Source organism: Neophocaena asiaeorientalis, unplaced genomic scaffold (genome assembly GCF_003031525.2).
Source record: "Neophocaena asiaeorientalis asiaeorientalis breed wild unplaced genomic scaffold, Neophocaena_asiaeorientalis_V1.1 scaffold242, whole genome shotgun sequence".
Classification (NCBI taxonomy): domain Eukaryota; kingdom Metazoa; phylum Chordata; class Mammalia; order Artiodactyla; family Phocoenidae; genus Neophocaena; species Neophocaena asiaeorientalis.
Window position 1 is genome coordinate 7,612,230 of NW_020172451.1, and position 19,708 is coordinate 7,631,937.

Genomic DNA, 19,708 nt, shown 5'->3' on the forward strand with positions numbered 1-19,708 from the left:
TGGTTTCTAGTCCAGTTTTTAAAACTCCTTTCTCAATAACTGTTTAACAAGTTAGCATTGCTTGTTATGAAATAGTGTACATTTCCTTAAGTTAAAAATAAAAATCAGTAAGATTTACATTCTTACAAGAGTAGCGTGCCCAATTTTCTCATTTAGAATCAAAAAGTTTGCAGAAACTAAAGCCTACTGCACTTACTAATAGAGGGATGAAAATGGGTTTCAAAGGAAAAAGCATGGTAGATTATTCCAAATTAGACAGTTGTCTAATTACAGAAGAACTTCATCATCAAGAACAATTTTAGAATAAGAGGCAAATAATTAAAAGTTATGGGCTTACCTGTGCTGGGCATTTAACAATTTATATAAAATTGCTTAGATGTTCAACTGCCTGACAGTAAAGGGATAGTCGTAGGGCAAATCTCCTTTATTTTACCATACAATTAGAGAATAAAAACTACCCCCAAATCAGGATATTAAAACACTGCTCACACTTCCCCTTCCCTCTCAGTTTTATTATAGGAAGAGGTTAGGAGAACAAGTGTATTTGATAAACTATTTCAAAGGCAAACGACTACTGCTGTCAGATATGCAGAAATCTATATTAACAATAACCAAACATTTCAAATCAAAAGAATACTACCAAAAGAATACTTCGAGCCAAAACAGTTTCTTTGTGGCGTTTAAAATATCAAAAAATTTGGAAACTTAAATGTCCACCTGTAACACACTGTTCTATGCGACAAAATACTATACAAGTATTAAAAAGGATACATTAGACATGGAAACGGAAAGATGTCCACATTGTATAAAGAAATATGTCTGTTATAACACATGGGATCACACTTCTAGAAATATAAACTAATATAACAGGATTAAGAAGGATGTAAACCAATAGCAGTTGCCTCTGGTATGTGGATTACAAGGGGATTTCTATAATCTTTTAAAAGTTACTTCAAAAAATTAATCATGTAACAAAAAAAGTAAGAGAGGGAGACAGGGAAAGGGAGAGAAAGAGAGACAATAAAAGAGATAGACACACACACAGAGACTAAAATAAACAAAGAAGTTAACCTTGCATATTACATGGTATTTACACACACAAATGGTATCACATCTGTCACTTAGGAGGACACAGACTTACTCATGTTGCTCATGGGCCGCATCCCCTGGGGAGACTGTCCAGATTGCTGGTTCTGCTGGTTCTTTGCTTGCACCTGGGGCTGTGTTGGCATCTGATTTACTTGATAGGGTAGTCCAAGGGCTGCATAAGCCCTTTCTATAGAGCTGGGATCAATCTGACTAACAGTGCTTAGGCTGGGAGTAGACTGTTGACCCACCCCTAGAGAGCTAGTATTTCCAAGTCCAACTGGTGCTCCAGTCAGAATTGCTAGAGAAAACAAAAGAAACAGTATTACAACATTAAAAATGGTGAGAAAGAAAACACTAGGATGTCTGAGTGAATTTTAAACACAAAATTATTGTCACGTGATTATGAAATACACACATCTTGTGTCCCATTATTTCCTTGAAAAAATTTCTAGATGCAGAACTGATTGGTCAAAGGGGATCACTGGCATGAAAAGTTTTTGATCCAAAATACCCAAAAGCCTTCCCACAGGCTGTATCAATATTCCCATCAGAGTGTATGAAATGCCTCAGAGCCACACAAAAGCCAACACCAGGTACCATCATTTCTATCAATGTGACAGGAGAGAAATGGTACTTTATTTCATTCCTTAATTTAATAGGGAACTTTTTGGTATTTCCTCCCTCTAGTGAACTATTTTCTACTCCCAATTCTCTACTGGGCTATTTATGATTTCTTCATTAATTTATGGAATCTAATTACTTTTTAAAAACATGCTATATATACAGTTCCAAATTTACCTTTCAATCCTAAATGCTAAATGTTTTGTTTCTACAGGAGGTGTGGTGGCTGCACTTTCTACTTTTGACTTGTCTTTCCTGTAAGAAAAGCTCATCACCCCAGGCTTCTAAAAATAATCTCAAACTTTCTTCTTTCTTTTTACATTAATCTCAAATTATCTAAATATTTAGATCACATGTATAAAAGAGTAACTTGCCCAATGTCAAAGCAATGATCTTTCTGGATCTTACTTTAGGTAATAAGTACTTCCATTCTAACCTTATTAATATGAAGTTAGTGGTAAGTGGAAATAATCTAGTATGATAGCACTAGGCAGTCACAGAACTTCACACAATCAAGAGGTACTCTACCATCTCACCAAGTTGTGCTGGTGAGTCTAAGAATACTTTTGATATAAAGCTTCAAAAGATTTAGTCACTTACACTGTTGATTTCTCTTATCTCCAGCATTTTTAAGGGGTAGACACACAGGACAATCATGCCTTGTACAATTCTTCCAGTGTGAAATGATTTGTCGAGAAGATGCACAGTGTGCCACTAAAAAGAAGAAAAATGATTATTTTTTCAAATGCAGGTTATATTTTTATATTACTGTTAGCTAACTTATCGATCACATAATGAGTGCTACAATGCTATTAACTCACTGCATATTCATAACACCTCTATAGGGTAGTTATTAACCCTCCCACTTTATAGTTGAGAAAACAGGCAAAAACTGGTTAAGTAATGTGTACAAAGTCACAGAGCACCCAAAGTGGGATTCAAACTCAAGTGGTCTGGCTTCCAGAGCCTCTATTTTTCACCACAAAGCTGTGCAATCTACTTTACATTATAAAAACCTGGGGACTTCCCTGGTGGCGCAGTGGTTAAGAATCCGCCTGCCATACAGGGGTCATGGGTTCGATCCCTGGTCCAGGAAGATCCCACATGCTGCAGAGCAACAAAGCCCGTGTGCCACAACTACTGAGCCTGTGCTCTAGAGCCCGTGAGCCACAACTACTGAAGCCCATGCTCCTAGAGCCTGTGCTCCGCAACAAGAGAAGCCACTGCAATGAGAAGCCCGCCTGCCACAACAAAGAGCAGCCCCCACCTACCACAACTAGAGAAAGCCCCCGTGCAGCAACAAAGACCCGAGACAGCCAAAAATAGATAAATTAAATACATTAAAAAAAAAAAACCTATAAAAACAGATTTCTCTTAAAAAAAAGAAATGGTACAAATTAACTTATTTACAAAACAGAAACAGAGTCACAGGTGTAAAAAACAAACTTATGGTTCCCACGAGGGAAAGGGAGGGGGGGGATAAACTGGGAGATTGGGATCGACATATACACACTACTATATATAAAACAGATAACTAATAAGGACCTAGTGTAGCACAGGGAACTCTACTCAATACTCTGTAATGACCTGTGTGCAAAAAGAATCTAAAGAAGAGTGGATATATGTATATGTTTAACTGATTCACTCTGCTGTACAGCAGAAACTAACACAACATTGTAAATCAACTATACTCCAATAAAAATTAAAAAAAAAAACAACACACAGATTTCTAATGACTCTGTAAACATACAAATTGTACTAAGTTGGGTAACATTCTTTTAGTATTGGCCTACATGATAGTTAGCAAACCCTCAATAATATTTAAAGCTATGCTGGGGCAAATAAAAGTCAGTATCACCCCAAATGGGAAGAATCTAAAACTTCCTCTCCTACCACATCTCTAGATACTCATTCACAAAATGATACTGAATTTTATCATAATTAAATACAGAGTAAGGCATTATCAGTAAGGAGTCTCAAAAGAGAAGAGAGAAAATGTGATCAGCTCTAACTGTAAAAAAAAATATTAATTGCTGAGCACAAAAACCCTTTGAGCCCACTCACCTTGGCAGGACTTGCCTGACTGGCAGTGTGTCATGTGGTTAAGGACGTTCTTCATTGTACGACAGTGGGGAAGGTTGCACTGCCTCACTTCCCCATTGGCCTGCTCTCGCCGCTGGCACTTGTGAGCGTGCAAAAGGAGAACAAGCTGCTGCTGGATGAGCTTGCGCTTCTCTGGATCAGCTGTGTGTGCTCCAGAACCCATCCCTTGGGCCACCGGAGTCACCAGGCCTGGCTGCTGGACCTGCGGGGTCTGCTGCTGGCCCTAAGGGATAAAACAATAAAGATGCATTTGATGTTAGGTGTCATAGTTTGCTACCTCCTTAATAAATACGGACTTGGACATTTTCAATGAAAACCTTTAAGGACAGTCTACCATGTACCAGACCCAATTTTTTGACACAGGGGATTCTACGATAAATGATGACTTCTACCAACAAGAAGCTCAATTTAACAAGAAAACAAATTGCTATATTAGCAAGCAATATAATCAAAGTATGTATAACATACAGAGAGCAAAAGAAAGAGAAGGACAACTGTAAAACAACTATACTCCAATAAAATTTTTTTAATAATGTATATTTGTATTTGGTTGCTCTGAAGCAACTCTTCTGAAAACAGAAAGAGAAGGACATGGTAAACTCCAGTGCGAGGGGGGGAAAGGAAGGGATCTGTTGTGAAGAGTGTGTTCAAGTTAGGTTTTGAAGAATAGTGAAGAGCTTCTTGGGAGAGCTGGCAGGGGCCTTTCAGGTGGGTGAAAAATTAGTTTCTGTAAACCCTGGAAGAAATTTGGTTTTTCCTAATAAAAAAGTAAACATTTCTGGAGGCAGAAATGACATGTTTTGTTCATCTTTGTCTCCAGTACTTAGTGAAGTATCTGAAATATAGGCATTCAATGACTATGGGACACAAAGCAAAAAACCTAAAACATCTGAAAAGGAAATAGAATTCCTATAGGACAATTTTTTCCAAAGATGGACATGGACTACCTGACACATTTACCAATGGAGATAGTTTTACTTTAGAAAAATAGCAATGTTAGAAGCTTTGGAGATTTTACCATAACAAAAATCACTGTTAAAAACAATCTGGGGGGCTTCCCTGGTGGCGCAGTGGTTGAGAGTCCGCCTGCCGATGCAGGGGACACGGGTTCGTGCCCTGGTCCGGGAAGATCCCACGTGCCGCGGAGCGGCTGGGCCCGTGAGCCATCGCCGCTGAGCCTGCGTGGCCGGAGCCAGTGCTCCGCAACGGGAGAGGCCACAACTGTGAGAGGCCCGCATACCGCAAAAAAAAAAAACAAAAAAAAAACAATCTGGGGCTTCCCTGGTGGCGCAGTGGTTGAGAGGCCGCCTGCCGATGCAGGGGACACGGGTTCGTGCCCTGGTCCGGGAAGATCCCACGTGCCGCGGAGCGGCTGGGCCCGTGAGCCATCGCCGCTGAGCCTGCGTGGCCGGAGCCAGTGCTCCGCAACGGGAGAGGCCACAACTGTGAGAGGCCCGCATACCGCAAAAAAAAAAAACAAAAAAAAAAAACAAAAAAAAAACAATCTGTAACTTTGAAAGGGAAGTTACTTCTGTGTTATAGCATCAGATACAAATCAGTAGATGTGGTGATTGAGAGTTGGAACCCTTTTTCAGAGAGTCCTTCCCAAGAGGAAAAAGGTTCCACTTTTGTATCCTACAAAAAGAATTGCTCTCAAGGAGAAGCTGCATATGACAGGACCCCAAAACTTTCAGTGTAGCAGCCCCATTTGCTCCTATTTGGACAGCATCCTTACTGGTCAATACTGCAAGTAAAAAAACACGAGGTGAAATGGAAGGAAGGCACAAGCTTCCTCGATCACAGGGGCTATCCATTACATCCTAGTGTGTATAGTATAATAGAAGACATAAGAGGTTTAACACAATTCTTCTGTTAAAGTGTCAGATGGAAGACAAGTTTGTAAACAGATTACTACCCACCATGTTGGGCATTCCTCCACCAGGAACTGCCTTTTTGTCCATTGCAAATGGAGATAAGCTATTTGGTAGTACAGACTTTGTCGGAATCTGTAGACCAAGGCCACTGGCTCCAATCTGCTGTCCAGAATTCTGAGTGTATGGTGAACCGTAAGGATTAGGGTTGTTCATCATTCCCATCTAAGAACAAGAAACAGAAGAGAAATTAAATCTTATTCCCCACACTAATAGGAAATTACTATTTCCTTTCCTTTTCCACTTCCTAATTTACAAAGACAATTTTAAAAGAAACTCTCTGTATACATAAACAGACTATAATCTAGGGGCCTGAGGTACAGTAAATTTAGAGCTGTTTGCTGTAAATATGCGATAAACGTTTTAGAAAAATGTATAAGCGTCTTCATTTAGCTATATCTACTAAGCAGGCTCTGCCATTCATCTCCACTTTTAATGCACTAAATAACTTTCATTTAATGTGCAAACTATAACTTAATAAATTCAATTCAACTCAATAAACCATCTAATCCTTAAATATATTAGAGAACTTGATATACCAAAATGCTTATTCCAGCATTTTGTTTATATAAAAGGTAGAAGATTGGTAGCCTGGGGGGATATGTACTTTTTTACTTAGGAACAGGGTAGAACAGTGATTTTAAAACTTTTTCAATCTGAATCCTTTAGGTATAGCATGCAAGCTTCAAAATCTGCACCATTTCTTGCTGTCTTACACCTAGCTGCTTTATTAAATTGCCTTCTTGGCTCTTAAAGTAATCTGAGTGTATGTGCAATCCCTATGTACTTTAAAAAGTAAGTTTCGGGAATTCCCTGGCAGTCCAGTGATTAGGACTCCACGTTCCCAATGCAAGGGGGCACAGGTTCGATCCCTGGTCGTGGAACTAAGATCCCACATGCTGTGCAGTATGGCCAAAAAAAAAAAAAAAGAAAAAAAAGTAAGTTTTTTCCTGTGTTTATGTAAGTCCATGTGGAACCATCATACTGTATAATGATTAACTTGAACAGAGCATTAATTATTCAAAAACCAAATGTTTTACTGATAACAATGATGCAACTTACAATTCTATCCTTCCACATAAGACCCCACTGTAAGTCAATCATTACCTACTAGCAAGCACTCAGAATGAAAACTAATGACACTACAGCTACTGTCCAATTAAAAGGAGTCATACTAGATTTCTATATCCTTCTCAGAGAGATCCAATTCTATCAAAGGGTCCTTCAAATTCTGCCTCTAGCCACCCAATCCCCATCATTCCCATGTATACATGCCCACTGTCACTGTCCTAATACAAAGCTCTTCATCACAGCTTTTGTAGACTGTGACTTAACAGGTTTTCTTGCCTTCTGTCCTCACTGTTTCTACTCATAAAGGGGGAAGACCACGGTATACCAGACCTTTCATGATCTTCATGAGAACTGACTACTTCTCCATGGTATCCTATCTCCTGTACCCATTAACTTGCAAACCTGAGAGCATCATGCTTCTTGAATCACCAGCATTTGCTTAAGTCTTCCCTTTCCCTACAACTAGGCAGTTGAGTGGCACACCCTCCTTTCCTAGTTTTTACTCCTGAATACTAACCTGTAAAGGAAATAAAATATTAAATTCGCAAAGAGGCAGGGATGATGATAGGGAACGAGACTGAGGGAAGTGGCATAGTGTGGGTGAAAGCATAAAAAAATGAGGCAGCATGAATGGGAAGCATCCAGAGTAAAAAATTTATTCAGTCTCCAATAACTGGAATTTCCTACGTGAATCTGGCCAGAAAATCAAATACAAAAACAGGCTTAAATGCAAAGTTCAGGTTTCTTTTGGTAGTTTCCAATGTGGCTGCGAGTGCTGCTGCTACATATTGCTTTTTTTTTTTTGCTGTACGCAGGCCTCTCACTGTTGTGGCCTCTCCCATTGCGGAGCACAGGCTCCGGACGCACAGGCTCAGCGGCCATAGCTCACCGGCCCAGCCGCTCCGCGGCATGTGGGATCCTCCTGGACCGGGGCACGAACCCGTGTCCCCTGCATCGGCAGGTGGACTGTCAACCACTGCGCCACCGGGGAAGCCCTACATATTGCTTTTAAAGTACTAATATTTATACTAATATAGTCCCAACAGTATGCTCACCTACACCTGGAGGAGTATTTTACTTGTATTTCTTATTAGCATGGAAATTCATGGTAGACATAAAACGAAAGCCATTTAAGAGTCCATAATTTATATAGATAAAATGCTGGGATTTGTAAGATGCCTTGATGTCTCCTGTTAATAAGCTAATGCCTTCATCAAACACATCCTAGTAGAATCTGGTCCTTCACACATTTGTTCACATGGATATTGCCTTGACTGTCTACACTAACCGAGTTTCAACCAATTCTTCACATAGCTTGTTCCCTCAATCACAATGCATTACCTAGAAACTCCAAGTTCACTCTGTAGCAGACTATGGTCTCAAATATACAGATTGCACTAACTGCGGGTCAGCTGGCAGTAATTCACTCCTGACACTTCTGGTCACTCTGACCAACAAAGACTCTCTCCGGCTTTTTGTTTACCTATCTCCCTCAGAGTTCTGCTGTCAGTGTTAGAAAATGAAATGCAACCAACCCCTCCCCACCACTACCCTTTCTATTTACCCATCCCCCACTACTCCCCCGTGAAATAGAATAGGAAGGGAATATACTGTACTTAATTTCTGCTACACTGTAGTTAGTTATTTGATCTTGTTCCCTTCTCTATAGCTAATGGGATCCAGATGTCCAACTAGTTAACTACCACCTACCTGAACAGCAGCGATACAGATCTCCACCTAAACTGAAAAGGCAGAGGACCAGGAAGCCACAGTCCTAGGCAACTAAAACCAAAGGGCCTGCAGGGGACTATTTTATCTTTCTTTAAAAATAAATCTGACACTACAGGTTGTTTCTTAGTGTTCAATACATTAAAAGGGAACACAGGAACACATAAGACACACCATGGTACCAAACACTGACAAATAAAAAAGTAGTGCCCAATATACAACAAATATAACAGTTTAGGAACATTTAACAAAGGGACAAAAATCCCTTAATAAGACTTGCAGGCATCAACAGTAGTGCACACCGATACTAAATGTGAAAATGTGACTCCGTGATTCACCAAATAATAACAAATTAAACTACATCCTGACATGTCCTCCAGCCTATCAGATTTGATAAATACATCTATATCCAAGTCATTCACCAGGCACTATGTTAACCATGGCGGGGGCAGGGCAGCATGTACAATGATAAACAAGGAAGACTACAGGGATCTCTCAGAACGGAACTGATAACCAATCTTAAACGTTTTCTAGACTCAGTCCTATTACTCTTACACCACCGCCTTAGTTTAGGGGGGCGTCATCACCCCACAGGGACTATTTTTCAAATTGATACTGTACACCTAAAACCACACCCATCTAGATTGTAAATTTGGGAATAAGAGCCTCCTCTTTAGAACCCATCAGGATATGGCATTAAGATCTGTCTTTTTCTCTCTCAACATGGATTATTCCTCCCTGCCTTATACTTAATACCCTCTTAACTGGCTCTTCCTACCCGCTTCACTCCTTACCTATCCAAGAACACACAAGAAAGACAAAGATGCAACATATCAATCACTGCTCTTACTTTAAAATTTATAGGTTAAACACTCTTTAATATCACATGCCAAAGCGCATCACAAACTGATGTTAATCTTAAGAGAAGAGCTCCAAAAGTAACAATTTACATCAACTTTCAAATATAAAATATAGGTGGGATTTCCTTGTTTCATTTAAAACAAGGAAATATTTTAATAATTAAGTTTTTATATTTGAATTGCCACTTTCCATGAAAATATAAGCTCCACAGGGACAGGGATTTTTGTCTGGTTAATTTACTGCTATATATCCAGTCCCTGAAACAATGTTGATACAGAAATTTGTGATTTAGATTAGAAGCAGGACAGTGCCCCACTCTCAACCTAGGCCTTCTCCCAATGCGCCTTTCCTTCATTTTTCTTCACAGCACTTACCTGGAATACTATGAATTTATATCTTATGTGTACACTAGAAAGTAAGTTCCGGGCTTCCCTGGTGGAGCAGTGGTTAAGAATCTGCCTGCCAATGCAGGGGGCATGGGTTCGAGCCCTGGTCCGGGAAGATCCCACATGCCGCGGAGCAACTAAGCCCGTGCGCCACAACTACTGAGCCTGCGCTCTATAGAGCCCACGAGCCACAACTACTGAAGCCCAATGTGGCTAGAGCCCATGCTCCACAACAAGAGAAGCCACTGCAATGAGAAGCCCGCGCACTGCAATGAAGAATAGCCCCCGCTTGCCGTAACTAGAGAAAGCCGGCATGCAGCAATGAAGACCCAACGCGGCCAAAAATAAATAAAATATATATAAAAAAAGAAAGTAAGTTCCATGAAGTGAGTTTATTCACTGCTCTATCTTCAGCATCAAAGCTAGGACTCAGGGCTTCCCTGGTGGCACAGTGGTTGAGAGTCCGCCTGCCGATGCAGGGAACACGGGTTCGTGCCCCGGTCCGGGAACATCCCACATGCCATGGAGCGGCTGGGCCCGTGAGCCATGGCCACTGAGCCTGCGCGTCTGGAGCCTGTGCTCCGCAACGGGAGAGGCTACAACAGTGAGAGGCCCGCGTACAGCAAAAAAAAAAAAAAAAAAAAGCAAGCTAGGACTCAGTAAATATTTGTTCAATCAGTGAAACTTTCAATGTCTGTCATCCCTGTCCCCCCACCCCCCATATAAACATCAGGAGGGCAGAGACTCTTCACAGGCAGGTTCCTAGAAATCTAGAAGAGGTACCTAATAAATATTCTACCTTCTTGTTTCTGGTTCTCACTCCAAGTGTTCTAAGTAAACCACATCAAAACAGCAACATAAAAGTGCCAGAAAGGGAGAACCTATAGAGTAGATAGTGATGCCAAACAGAATTTTTTCCTAAGTCAAGATGTCAATATTCTTTATCCTGTAGCAAAAAAAAAATATTTAAGGGCTTTCATTTATCTACATGTGATCTCAGTGCCCCCACTCCCAATTCATCCGTATGTCTTCATTTCATCCTTGAACTCTCATCATCATTATTCTCAGGAATATAGAAGTCCCAATGCCTGCTCAAATTATTCCTCTTACAGAGCAAGCTTGCTCCTGACTCCTTGTGAAAATCTCTCCCATCTCTAGTATCACCTTCCACGCGAAGCCATCTCTTTCATTCAACAAGTATTTACTAACTACATGCCAGGCACTGGCAACCATACTGTAATACCATTTTAAGAAAAAGGAATAAAATGTGTATGAAAAATATGGTGGAATAAACATCCAACATATGCTTATAACATCTTAATTATACATAGAGTACACATTTAAAAGGTTTTTAAAAATATATTTAGCATTCTCTACTTAATAAGGCTAAGAGAGTAGGCTTTTTAAAAAAGAAAAAGGGCTTCCCTGGTGGCGCAGTGGTTGAGAGTCTGCTTGCCGATGCAGGGGACACAGGTTCGTGCCCCGGTCCGGGAAGATCCCACATGCCGCGGAGCGGCTGGGCCCGTGAGCCATGACCGCAGAGCCTGCGCGTCGGGAGCCTGTGCTCCGCAACGGGAGAGGCCACGACAGTGAGAGGCCCGTGTACCACCAAAAAGAAGATGGAGCAAGAGAGCCAACACAGCACTCAGGATAGGCCCAGGGATGCGGAAGGCCAAGAGAACAATTCACACCGCATGGCCCCTCTATGAAACACAAAACCTATTTTTCTCTAAACCTTTCAAATAACAGCCAAAATCAGGATAATTGGAAGACCTGGAATGTTGGTTCAGGCTTTATAGTAAACTAATGCACCTTAATTTCCATCAACCGTTAAGGAAAAAAAATAACACATCTCTTAAAAAACAGGGACATCCCAAGCAATGGGAACAAATAAAGTCTACCTGAAGATAATATAATGCTGGCTATCTCAAAACTGTGTTTGTTTGTTTTTTTTTAAGGAAGGCTATGAAGGCTAAAATGAGATGAATTAGAAATGAAATGAAAATATTCTAATACTTGTGCCACAGGGAACAGGAATTAGCTGGCAATCATTTGTAAAAAAAAAAAAAAAAATGTATTACTTACATTTAATATAAGAGCTTTATAAAACTTGTGACAACACAGCAGATCCCTGGCATATAATATGTGGGAAATGATACATGATGTAAGAAGATGAAACATGAACAGTAAAGAATAAATGAATAACTGACCTCAAGCCCTCCTCCTCCATCACTGGAGCACTGAAAAACATACTGACGGTACACAGAAACCAGAACTGCACTTACCTTAAGAGGCTGGGGCCCTCTCAATCCTGTTTGTCCTCCCATCTGGGGAGAGCCTTGCTGCAGTGGCTCAGTCATTAAGTTGCCAGCATTTCCCATGCCTGGGTTTGGGTACTGCATATTAGGTCGCCCCCGGCCTGCTCCAATTGAACCGTTCATGACTTGATTAGGCATCATCCCTTGTCCATTGCCTGCAGTCAACATTCCAGGATTCATGCCAGCATTCATCCCTGTGTTCATTCCCATGCCAGGTTGATTTACTGGACTGTTCATCATACCTGTTGCAGATGGTGTGGGACCCTGATTTGGTCCACTAGTGCCCATCCCCATGTTGGGAGAAGTCAAGCCTGCCTGTGCCATTGGGCTTTTGACCATGCTATTTATCAAACTTAATCCAGGACTGTTCTGTTGGGCCTGGCTGGCCATGCCTTGGCCTGGGCCACTAACCCCCATGTTGAGGTTAGGGGAACTACCAGAACGTAGCAATTCTGACAGTTGTTTATGTTTAGAGGCTGCATCTTGTACCATGCCAAGGCTCGTCTGAAGCTGACTAATATCACCACCATTGGTTAGTCCCAAATCTGTAGAGTTGATTAATTCATCTGGTAAGTCATGCTCCAAGTCAAATAGAGAGCCAAAATCTAAAAACAAAGAGGAAAGATAAAGGTTAAAATATGACAGAGTCAAAATTACAAAGTTCTCTATACTTTGTTCTTGATAAGCATTAAATATCATTTCTAAACCTCACTCCATGGAATACTATCTATTTGTATTAGTTTTTCATATTATACTAAAAAAAAGGTTTTATATATATATATAAATATATATAAATTATTGTCATGCCAACAAGTTTGAACATTTATAGACTGTACCTAAAACAAGACCAGAGAAAAGGGGAATACATCTTACATGGGGGGAATACACCCCCATTACATGAGTTGCCAAAAGTTTGTACTGACAGTCTTGCAAAAGATACACAATTAAGTTGTATACCAGACTTCCCTGGTGACACAGTGGTTAAGAATCCCCCTGCTGGGCTTCCCTGGTGGTCAAGAGTCCGCCTGCCGATGCAGGGGACACGGGTTCGTGCCCCCATCCAGGAAGATCCCACACGCTGTGGAGGGGCTGGGCCCGTGAGCCATGGCCACTGAGCCTGCACATCTGGAGCCTGTGCTCCGCAATGGGAGAGGCCAAAACAGTGAGAGGCCCGCATACCGCAACAAAGAGTAGCCCCTGCTCGACGCAACCAGAGAAAGCCCACGCACAGCAACGAAGAGCCAAAGCAATAAAAAATAGATTAAAAAAAAAAAGGTGTATACTATTCCAGAATTCCTTAGAAGAGCTTAAAATAACTTATCTATACACAAAATAAATTCAGAACAAAAGATTTAAAATATAATAATAATAAAAAAAGACAACTGATAAAAAAGATCTCCCCTTTGTAAACCATTCAGTGTAAGCTCCAGGAAGACAGGAGCTGCTTACCACTCTTTACCAAATTCCCATCACACAGTGCCTGCCACAAAGCTGAATGAATTTGCTTTGACCTGACTTCAGACTACAGATTAGTTTTCCTTAACCAAAATCTAGCTGAACAGGATACAAAACCATGCCTCTAGTTTCTTCAACAACTGACAAACCACTACCATTCCACCTCTGCCCCATCCCTGAGAAAGAGAATGCAAAAATTATGGATTAACTGAGGTTTCTCATCCTTGGCGCTATTAAACATTCTAGGCTGGATAATTCTTTGGGGGGAGGGGGAGATTGCCCTATGCACTGTAAGATACTCAGCAAATCCCTGGTCTCTCCTCTTAATACCAGTAGTAGCTCTAACCCATTTGTGACATCAAAAATGTCTCCATATATCACCAAATGTTCCCTGGAGGTGCAAAACTGTCCCTTGGTTGACCTGTTGACAGTACTAACTCATTATACAGATTGAGGTATTTTGAGTTTTAATTCTCCAAGTAGTTTTAACATTAAAAGGACACTTCTGGGTATTTAAAAATTAAATATATTTGAATCTACAACTGATAATCCTATTAAAAATAATCCATCCATCAAAGACAAGATACCACTCTAATAATGATCGTGTTGGTCCAATTACCCTTGGTTCATAAGTGCAATTCTTCCTCTATGTGTCCTTCCTGTTCTTTTGCATTCTATCATGGCACTGAAATTAACATGTGTGTCTATCTTTCTCTCCTCCTCTCCTGCCATCTCTTCCCCATCACCACCCCTCACCCCACCTATGCACCCAGACTGTAACTCTGGGAATAACATGTCTTACCACTTACATACCAACTCCTTGCCTAATGCCCAAAAGAGATAAGCAACTGGTCATATTTTAGTTGAACTGAATTATATCCCAGGATCTCAGGACATGATTTAGAGTCCAGATTTTTACAGAATTATTCTCCTTCCTTTGGAAAAATCATGTGCCCCTCCATCATAAAAATAAAATGTCTTATGAATAGTTGTGTTATATGAATAAGGTTTCAAATAAAATTTACCTGACATCACTACTCAAAAGGCAACTGCTTAATATCAATATAATGATATATTTCCTTCATTATTTCCTATTTACATAATTCACAATACTGGAATCATATATACTTTTTAAAAAATAAATAAACAAATAAATTTATTTATTTATTTATTTTTGGCTGTGTTGGGTCTTCATTGCTGCGCACGGGCTTTCTCTAGTTGCGGCGAGTGGGGGCTGCTCTTAGTTGCGGTGCGTGGGCTTCTCATTGCGGTGGCTTCTCATCACTGAGCACGGGCTCTAGGCGCGCGGGCTTCAGTAGTTGTGGTACGTGCCTCAGTAGCTGTGGCTCGTGGGCTCTAGAGCGCAGGCTAAATAGTTGTGGCACACAGGCTTAGTTGCTCCGCAGCATGTGGGATCTTCCCGGGCCAGGGCTCGAACCTGTGTTCCCTGCATTGGCAGGCGGATTCTTAACCACTGTGCCACCAGGGAAGTCCCCATATATACTTTTAAGCGATTTTGCATTCTACTTTCCCCCTGGAGTATACAAGGAAACATTCCATCATCAGCATATTTTTAGTGTTAAACATTTAGGAAAAAATAAAAATAATCTCTACCTATTTAGAAACTTAAAAAATACACATGGGGTATTCCCTGGCAGTCCATTGGTTAGGACTCTGTGCTTTCACTGCTGCGAGCCTGGGTTCAATCCCTGGTAAGGGAACTAAAATCCCACAAGCCATACAGCACAGCCAAGAAACAATAAATAAATAAAATAAATCAAAAATACACAGGGACTTCCCTGGTGGCACAGTGGTTAAGACTCTGTGCTCCCAACACAGGGGGGGCCCGGGTCCGATCCCTGGTCAGGGAACTAGATCCTACATACATGCCACAACTAAGACTTCACAAGCCACAACTAAGTAGCCCACATGCCGCAACTAAGGAGCCGGTGAGCTGCAACTATAGAAGCCCACATGCCACAACTAAGACCCAGTGCAACCAAATAAATAATATTTTTAAAATTAATAAAAAATAAAAATACACACATACGTAAGTGATAAAGGAGAAATCACAAACTGAGAAATAATAAAAATACTACATTTCAAAACTTAAAGGTTTATAACAGGGGGGGCCCGGGTCCGATCCCTGGTCAGGGAACTAGATCCTACATACATGCCACAACTAAGACTTCACAAGCCACAACTAAGTAGCCCACATGCCGCAACTAAGGAGCCGGTGAGCTGCAACTATAGAAGCCCACATGCCACAACTAAGACCCAGTGCAACCAAATAAATAATATTTTTAAAATTAATAAAAAATAAAAATACACACATACGTAAGTGATAAAGGAGAAATCACAAACTGAGAAATAATAAAAATACTACATTTCAAAACTTAAAGGTTTATGTTAGAAAATAAAGCTTGAAATTAACAAGTATCCAAGTTATTATGTTAAAAAAAGAACAGTAAGAAGAAGATGATCAAATATAAAAGCAATTAAAAAAACAGAAAAATGTAGATAGAACTGAGAGGTTATTAACAAAATCAGAATTTGGTTCCTTGAAGAGAGCAATAAGAGATAAACTTCTGGGAAAGTTAAGGAAAAATGACAATAAAAAGAGAAAGTGGTCCTACTAATCAATTTCACACAAAAAAACTGAAGAGAGAAAAATGAATAAATTCCTCATAAAATACTCAATAGGGCTTCCCTGGTGGCACAGTGGTTGGGAGTCCGCCTGCCGATGCAGGAGACACGGGTTCGTGCCCTGGTCCGGGAAGATCCCACATGCTGCGGAGTGGCTGGGCCTGTGAGCCATGGCCACTGAGCCTGTGCGTCGGGAGAGGCCACAACAATGAGAAGCCCACGTACCGCAAAAATAAAAAATAAAATAAAATAAAATACTCAATAAACCTCAATCAAAAAGAAATTATATAGGATAAGTGTCCTAGCTTCTCCAACAAATCAATGGCATAAAAGGGGGAAGGAAAAAAAAAAAAGAGAGAGAATGAGAGAAGCTGTTATCATTCAACAACCAAACATACCTCGTTTGGATCCTGATTCAAACTAACTGGAAATACATTTTAAGAGAATCAGGATAATACAGACTGAATAGTGGGTAATATTAAGAAATTATTAATTTTGTTGGGTATGACAATAGCATAGTTAAGTTAAAATAAGTCCTAAGAGACATATATTTAAGTATTTCTACTGAAATGACAAGTCCGGGATTTGCTTTTAAAAACTCCAGCAGAAAAAAAAAAGGGTGTGGGGGGTGGTGGACAAAATGATCAGTAACTTGTAGTAATAGGCACATGGGAGTTCTTTCTACTGTTCTACAAAATTGAATTATCTCATTTAAAAAACTTTAAAAGGAGACAGAGAAAACCTGAATAATCCTATTACTATTAAAGACTTATTGGTTAATTTTTCCCATTAAGAACAGAACTAAATATTTTTACAGGCATGTCCTACTGAACTTTCAAGGAAAAGACAATTCAACCTTATACAAACACTTCTAGAAAACAGAAATACTCTGAAAACCACACATGGCCAGTAAAAGAAGTCGTGAACACAGAAGCAAGAATCCTTTAAAAAAAAAGAGAGAGAAAAGAAAGAAAGAAAAAAAACAAAAGAAAGAAAGAAAAAGAAGAGCAAATCAAGTTTATCAGTGTTTTATAGATGTAATATCATGATCGAGTTGGGATCATCTCAGGAATCCAGAAGGAGGGGGTTTGCATATTCACCGTAGTAACAAAGGAGAAAGAAAACATTATATCTATCTCAATGACTATAATAAAAGCACTGGCTAAAAGTCAATACCCAATCACAAATTTTTTTTTTTTTTTGGCTGCATTGGGTCTTCGTTGCTGCACATGGACTTTCTCTAGTTGGAGTGACGGGGGCTACTCTTCCTTGTGGTGCACAGGTTTCTCACTGTGGTGGCTTCTTCTTGCTGTGGAGCACAGGCTCTAGGCACGTGGGCTTCAGTAGTTGTGGCACACAGTCCCTAGAACAGGGGTGCTTCAGTAGTTGCGGCCACAGGCTTAGTTGCTCCGTGGCTGCAACTACTGAGTCTGCGCTCTCGAGCCCGAGAGCCACAACTACTGAGCCCATGCTCCACAACAAGAGAAGCCACCGTGATGAGAAGCCTGTACACTGCAATGAAGAGTAGCCCCTGGTCACTCCAGCTAGAGAAAGTCCATGCGCAGCAACGAAGACCCAATGCAGCCAAAAATAAATAAATTAATTAATTAAAAAAAAAACTGATGGGAAGAAGGATATATGTATAACGGAATCACTTTGCTGTACATCTGAAACTAACACAACAGTGTAAATCAACTATACTCCAATATAAAATAAAAATTAAAACAAACAAAAAAAAAATGATGGGGCTTCCCTGGTGGCGCAGTGGTTGAGAGTCCCCCTGCTGATGCAGGGGACACGCGTTTGTGCCTCGGTCCGGGAAGATCCCACATGCTGCGGAGCGGCTGGGCCCGTGAGCCATGGCCGCTGAGCCTGTGGGTCCGGGGCCTGTGCTCCGCAACGGGAGAGGCCACAACAGTGAGAGTCCCGCGTACCGAAAAAAAAAAAAAAAAAAGATGGGAACTTTCTTAAACTGATAAAAAGGTCTCTTCCAAAACCTAAAAACTGACAGCAAATATGGATAATGGACCAACGTTAAAAATGGCCTCTTGGGCTTCCCTGGTGGCGCAGTGGTTGAGAGTCCGCCTGCCGATGCAGGGGACGCGGGCTCGTGCCCCGGTCCGGGAAGATCCCACATGCCGCGGAGCGGCTGGGCCCGTGGGCCATGGCCGCTGAGCCTGCGCATCTGGGGCCTGTGCTCCGCGGCGGGAGAGGCCACAGCAGCGAGAGGCAAAATAGCCTCTTTAGCATTGAAACAAGACAAAGATACCCATAACAACCACTTCTATTCAGTGTGAACTGGAGTCTCTAGCCAAAGAAATAATATAAGAAACACTCATGAGTCAAGATTGAAAAGGAAGAAACACAACTTATTGTATGCAAATGATGTAACTGTCAACATGGAAAACCCAAGGCAAAGAAGTAGAAATAGTGAGAGGGTAGCCAGGTGATTGAACATACCACAAATACAGACAAATTAAATTGCACTTCTATACGTGAGCAAAAAATGATTAGAAATAAGTTTTAAAAACACAATAGGGGAAAAAAGATCTGACAACGTTATTAGAAAATATGTGTAAACTGTGAAACTAAAGACCACCTAATAAACAGGACTTCCCTGGTGGTACAATGGTTAAGAATCTGCCTGCCAATGCAGGGGACAGGGGTTCGAGCCCTGGTCCAGGAAGATCCCACAGGCCGCAGAGCAACTAAGCCCGTGTGCCTAGACCCTGTGCTCTGCAACAAAAGAAACCACCGCAATGATAAACCCACGTACCAAAACAAAGAGCAGCCCCTGTTCACCACAACTAGAGAAAGCCTGCGTGCAGCAATGAAGACCCAAAGCAGCCAAAAAAAGACCACCTAAATAAATAAAATAACATCACAAAATCACAAGTGTCTGGATACAAATCCTCAATGTTATATAAAGACTTCAATGCTTCCCCAATATTGATCTAGATTCAATGCAATGCCAATCAAAATTCTAACAGTTTGGACTTCCCTGGTGGTGCAGTGGTTATTCATCCCCCTGCCAATGCAGGCGACAAGGGTTCGATCCCTGGTCCGGGAAGATCCCACATGCTGCGGAGCAACTAAGCCTGTGCACCACAACAACTGAGCCTGCGTTCTAGAGCCTGCGAGCTACAACTACTGAGCCTGCATGTCTAGAGCCCGTGCTCCGCAACAAGAGAAGCCACTGCAATGAGAAGCCTGTGCACCGCAACAAAGAGTCACCCCCACTTGCCTCAACTAGAGAAAGCCCGCGTGCAGCAACGAAGACCCAACATGGCAATCAATCAATAAATAAATTCTAATAGTTTTTCAAAGAACCAGACAAGATGATTCTAAAGTATACACAGAAGAACCTAGTTTCCACCTCTGTGTAACAGGAAAAGTATCCACTTCACAGGTTATTTGTGAGAATTCAATGAGTTAATATAAGTAATTGGAACAGTGCCTGGCATATATTAAGCACTATGAAAATGTTACCTCTATTATT

At 40.9% G+C, this 19,708-nt stretch overlaps 1 protein-coding gene across 1 annotated transcript in view; it reads right to left on the bottom strand.

The window, feature by feature from the left end:
* EP300 (EP300 lysine acetyltransferase) overlaps positions 1-19,708 on the bottom strand; it is a 75,662-nt gene that overhangs the window by 40,366 nt on the left and 15,588 nt on the right. Inside the window, exons 2-6 of the mRNA XM_024737410.1 lie at positions 12,076-12,713; positions 5,733-5,909; positions 3,775-4,036; positions 2,311-2,424; positions 1,142-1,387 (exon numbers count right to left, since the gene is read on the bottom strand). Of these exons, the coding sequence (XP_024593178.1) occupies positions 1,142-1,387; positions 2,311-2,424; positions 3,775-4,036; positions 5,733-5,909; positions 12,076-12,713 (1,437 nt within the window). The remainder of the gene's footprint in view (positions 1-1,141; positions 1,388-2,310; positions 2,425-3,774; positions 4,037-5,732; positions 5,910-12,075; positions 12,714-19,708) is intronic.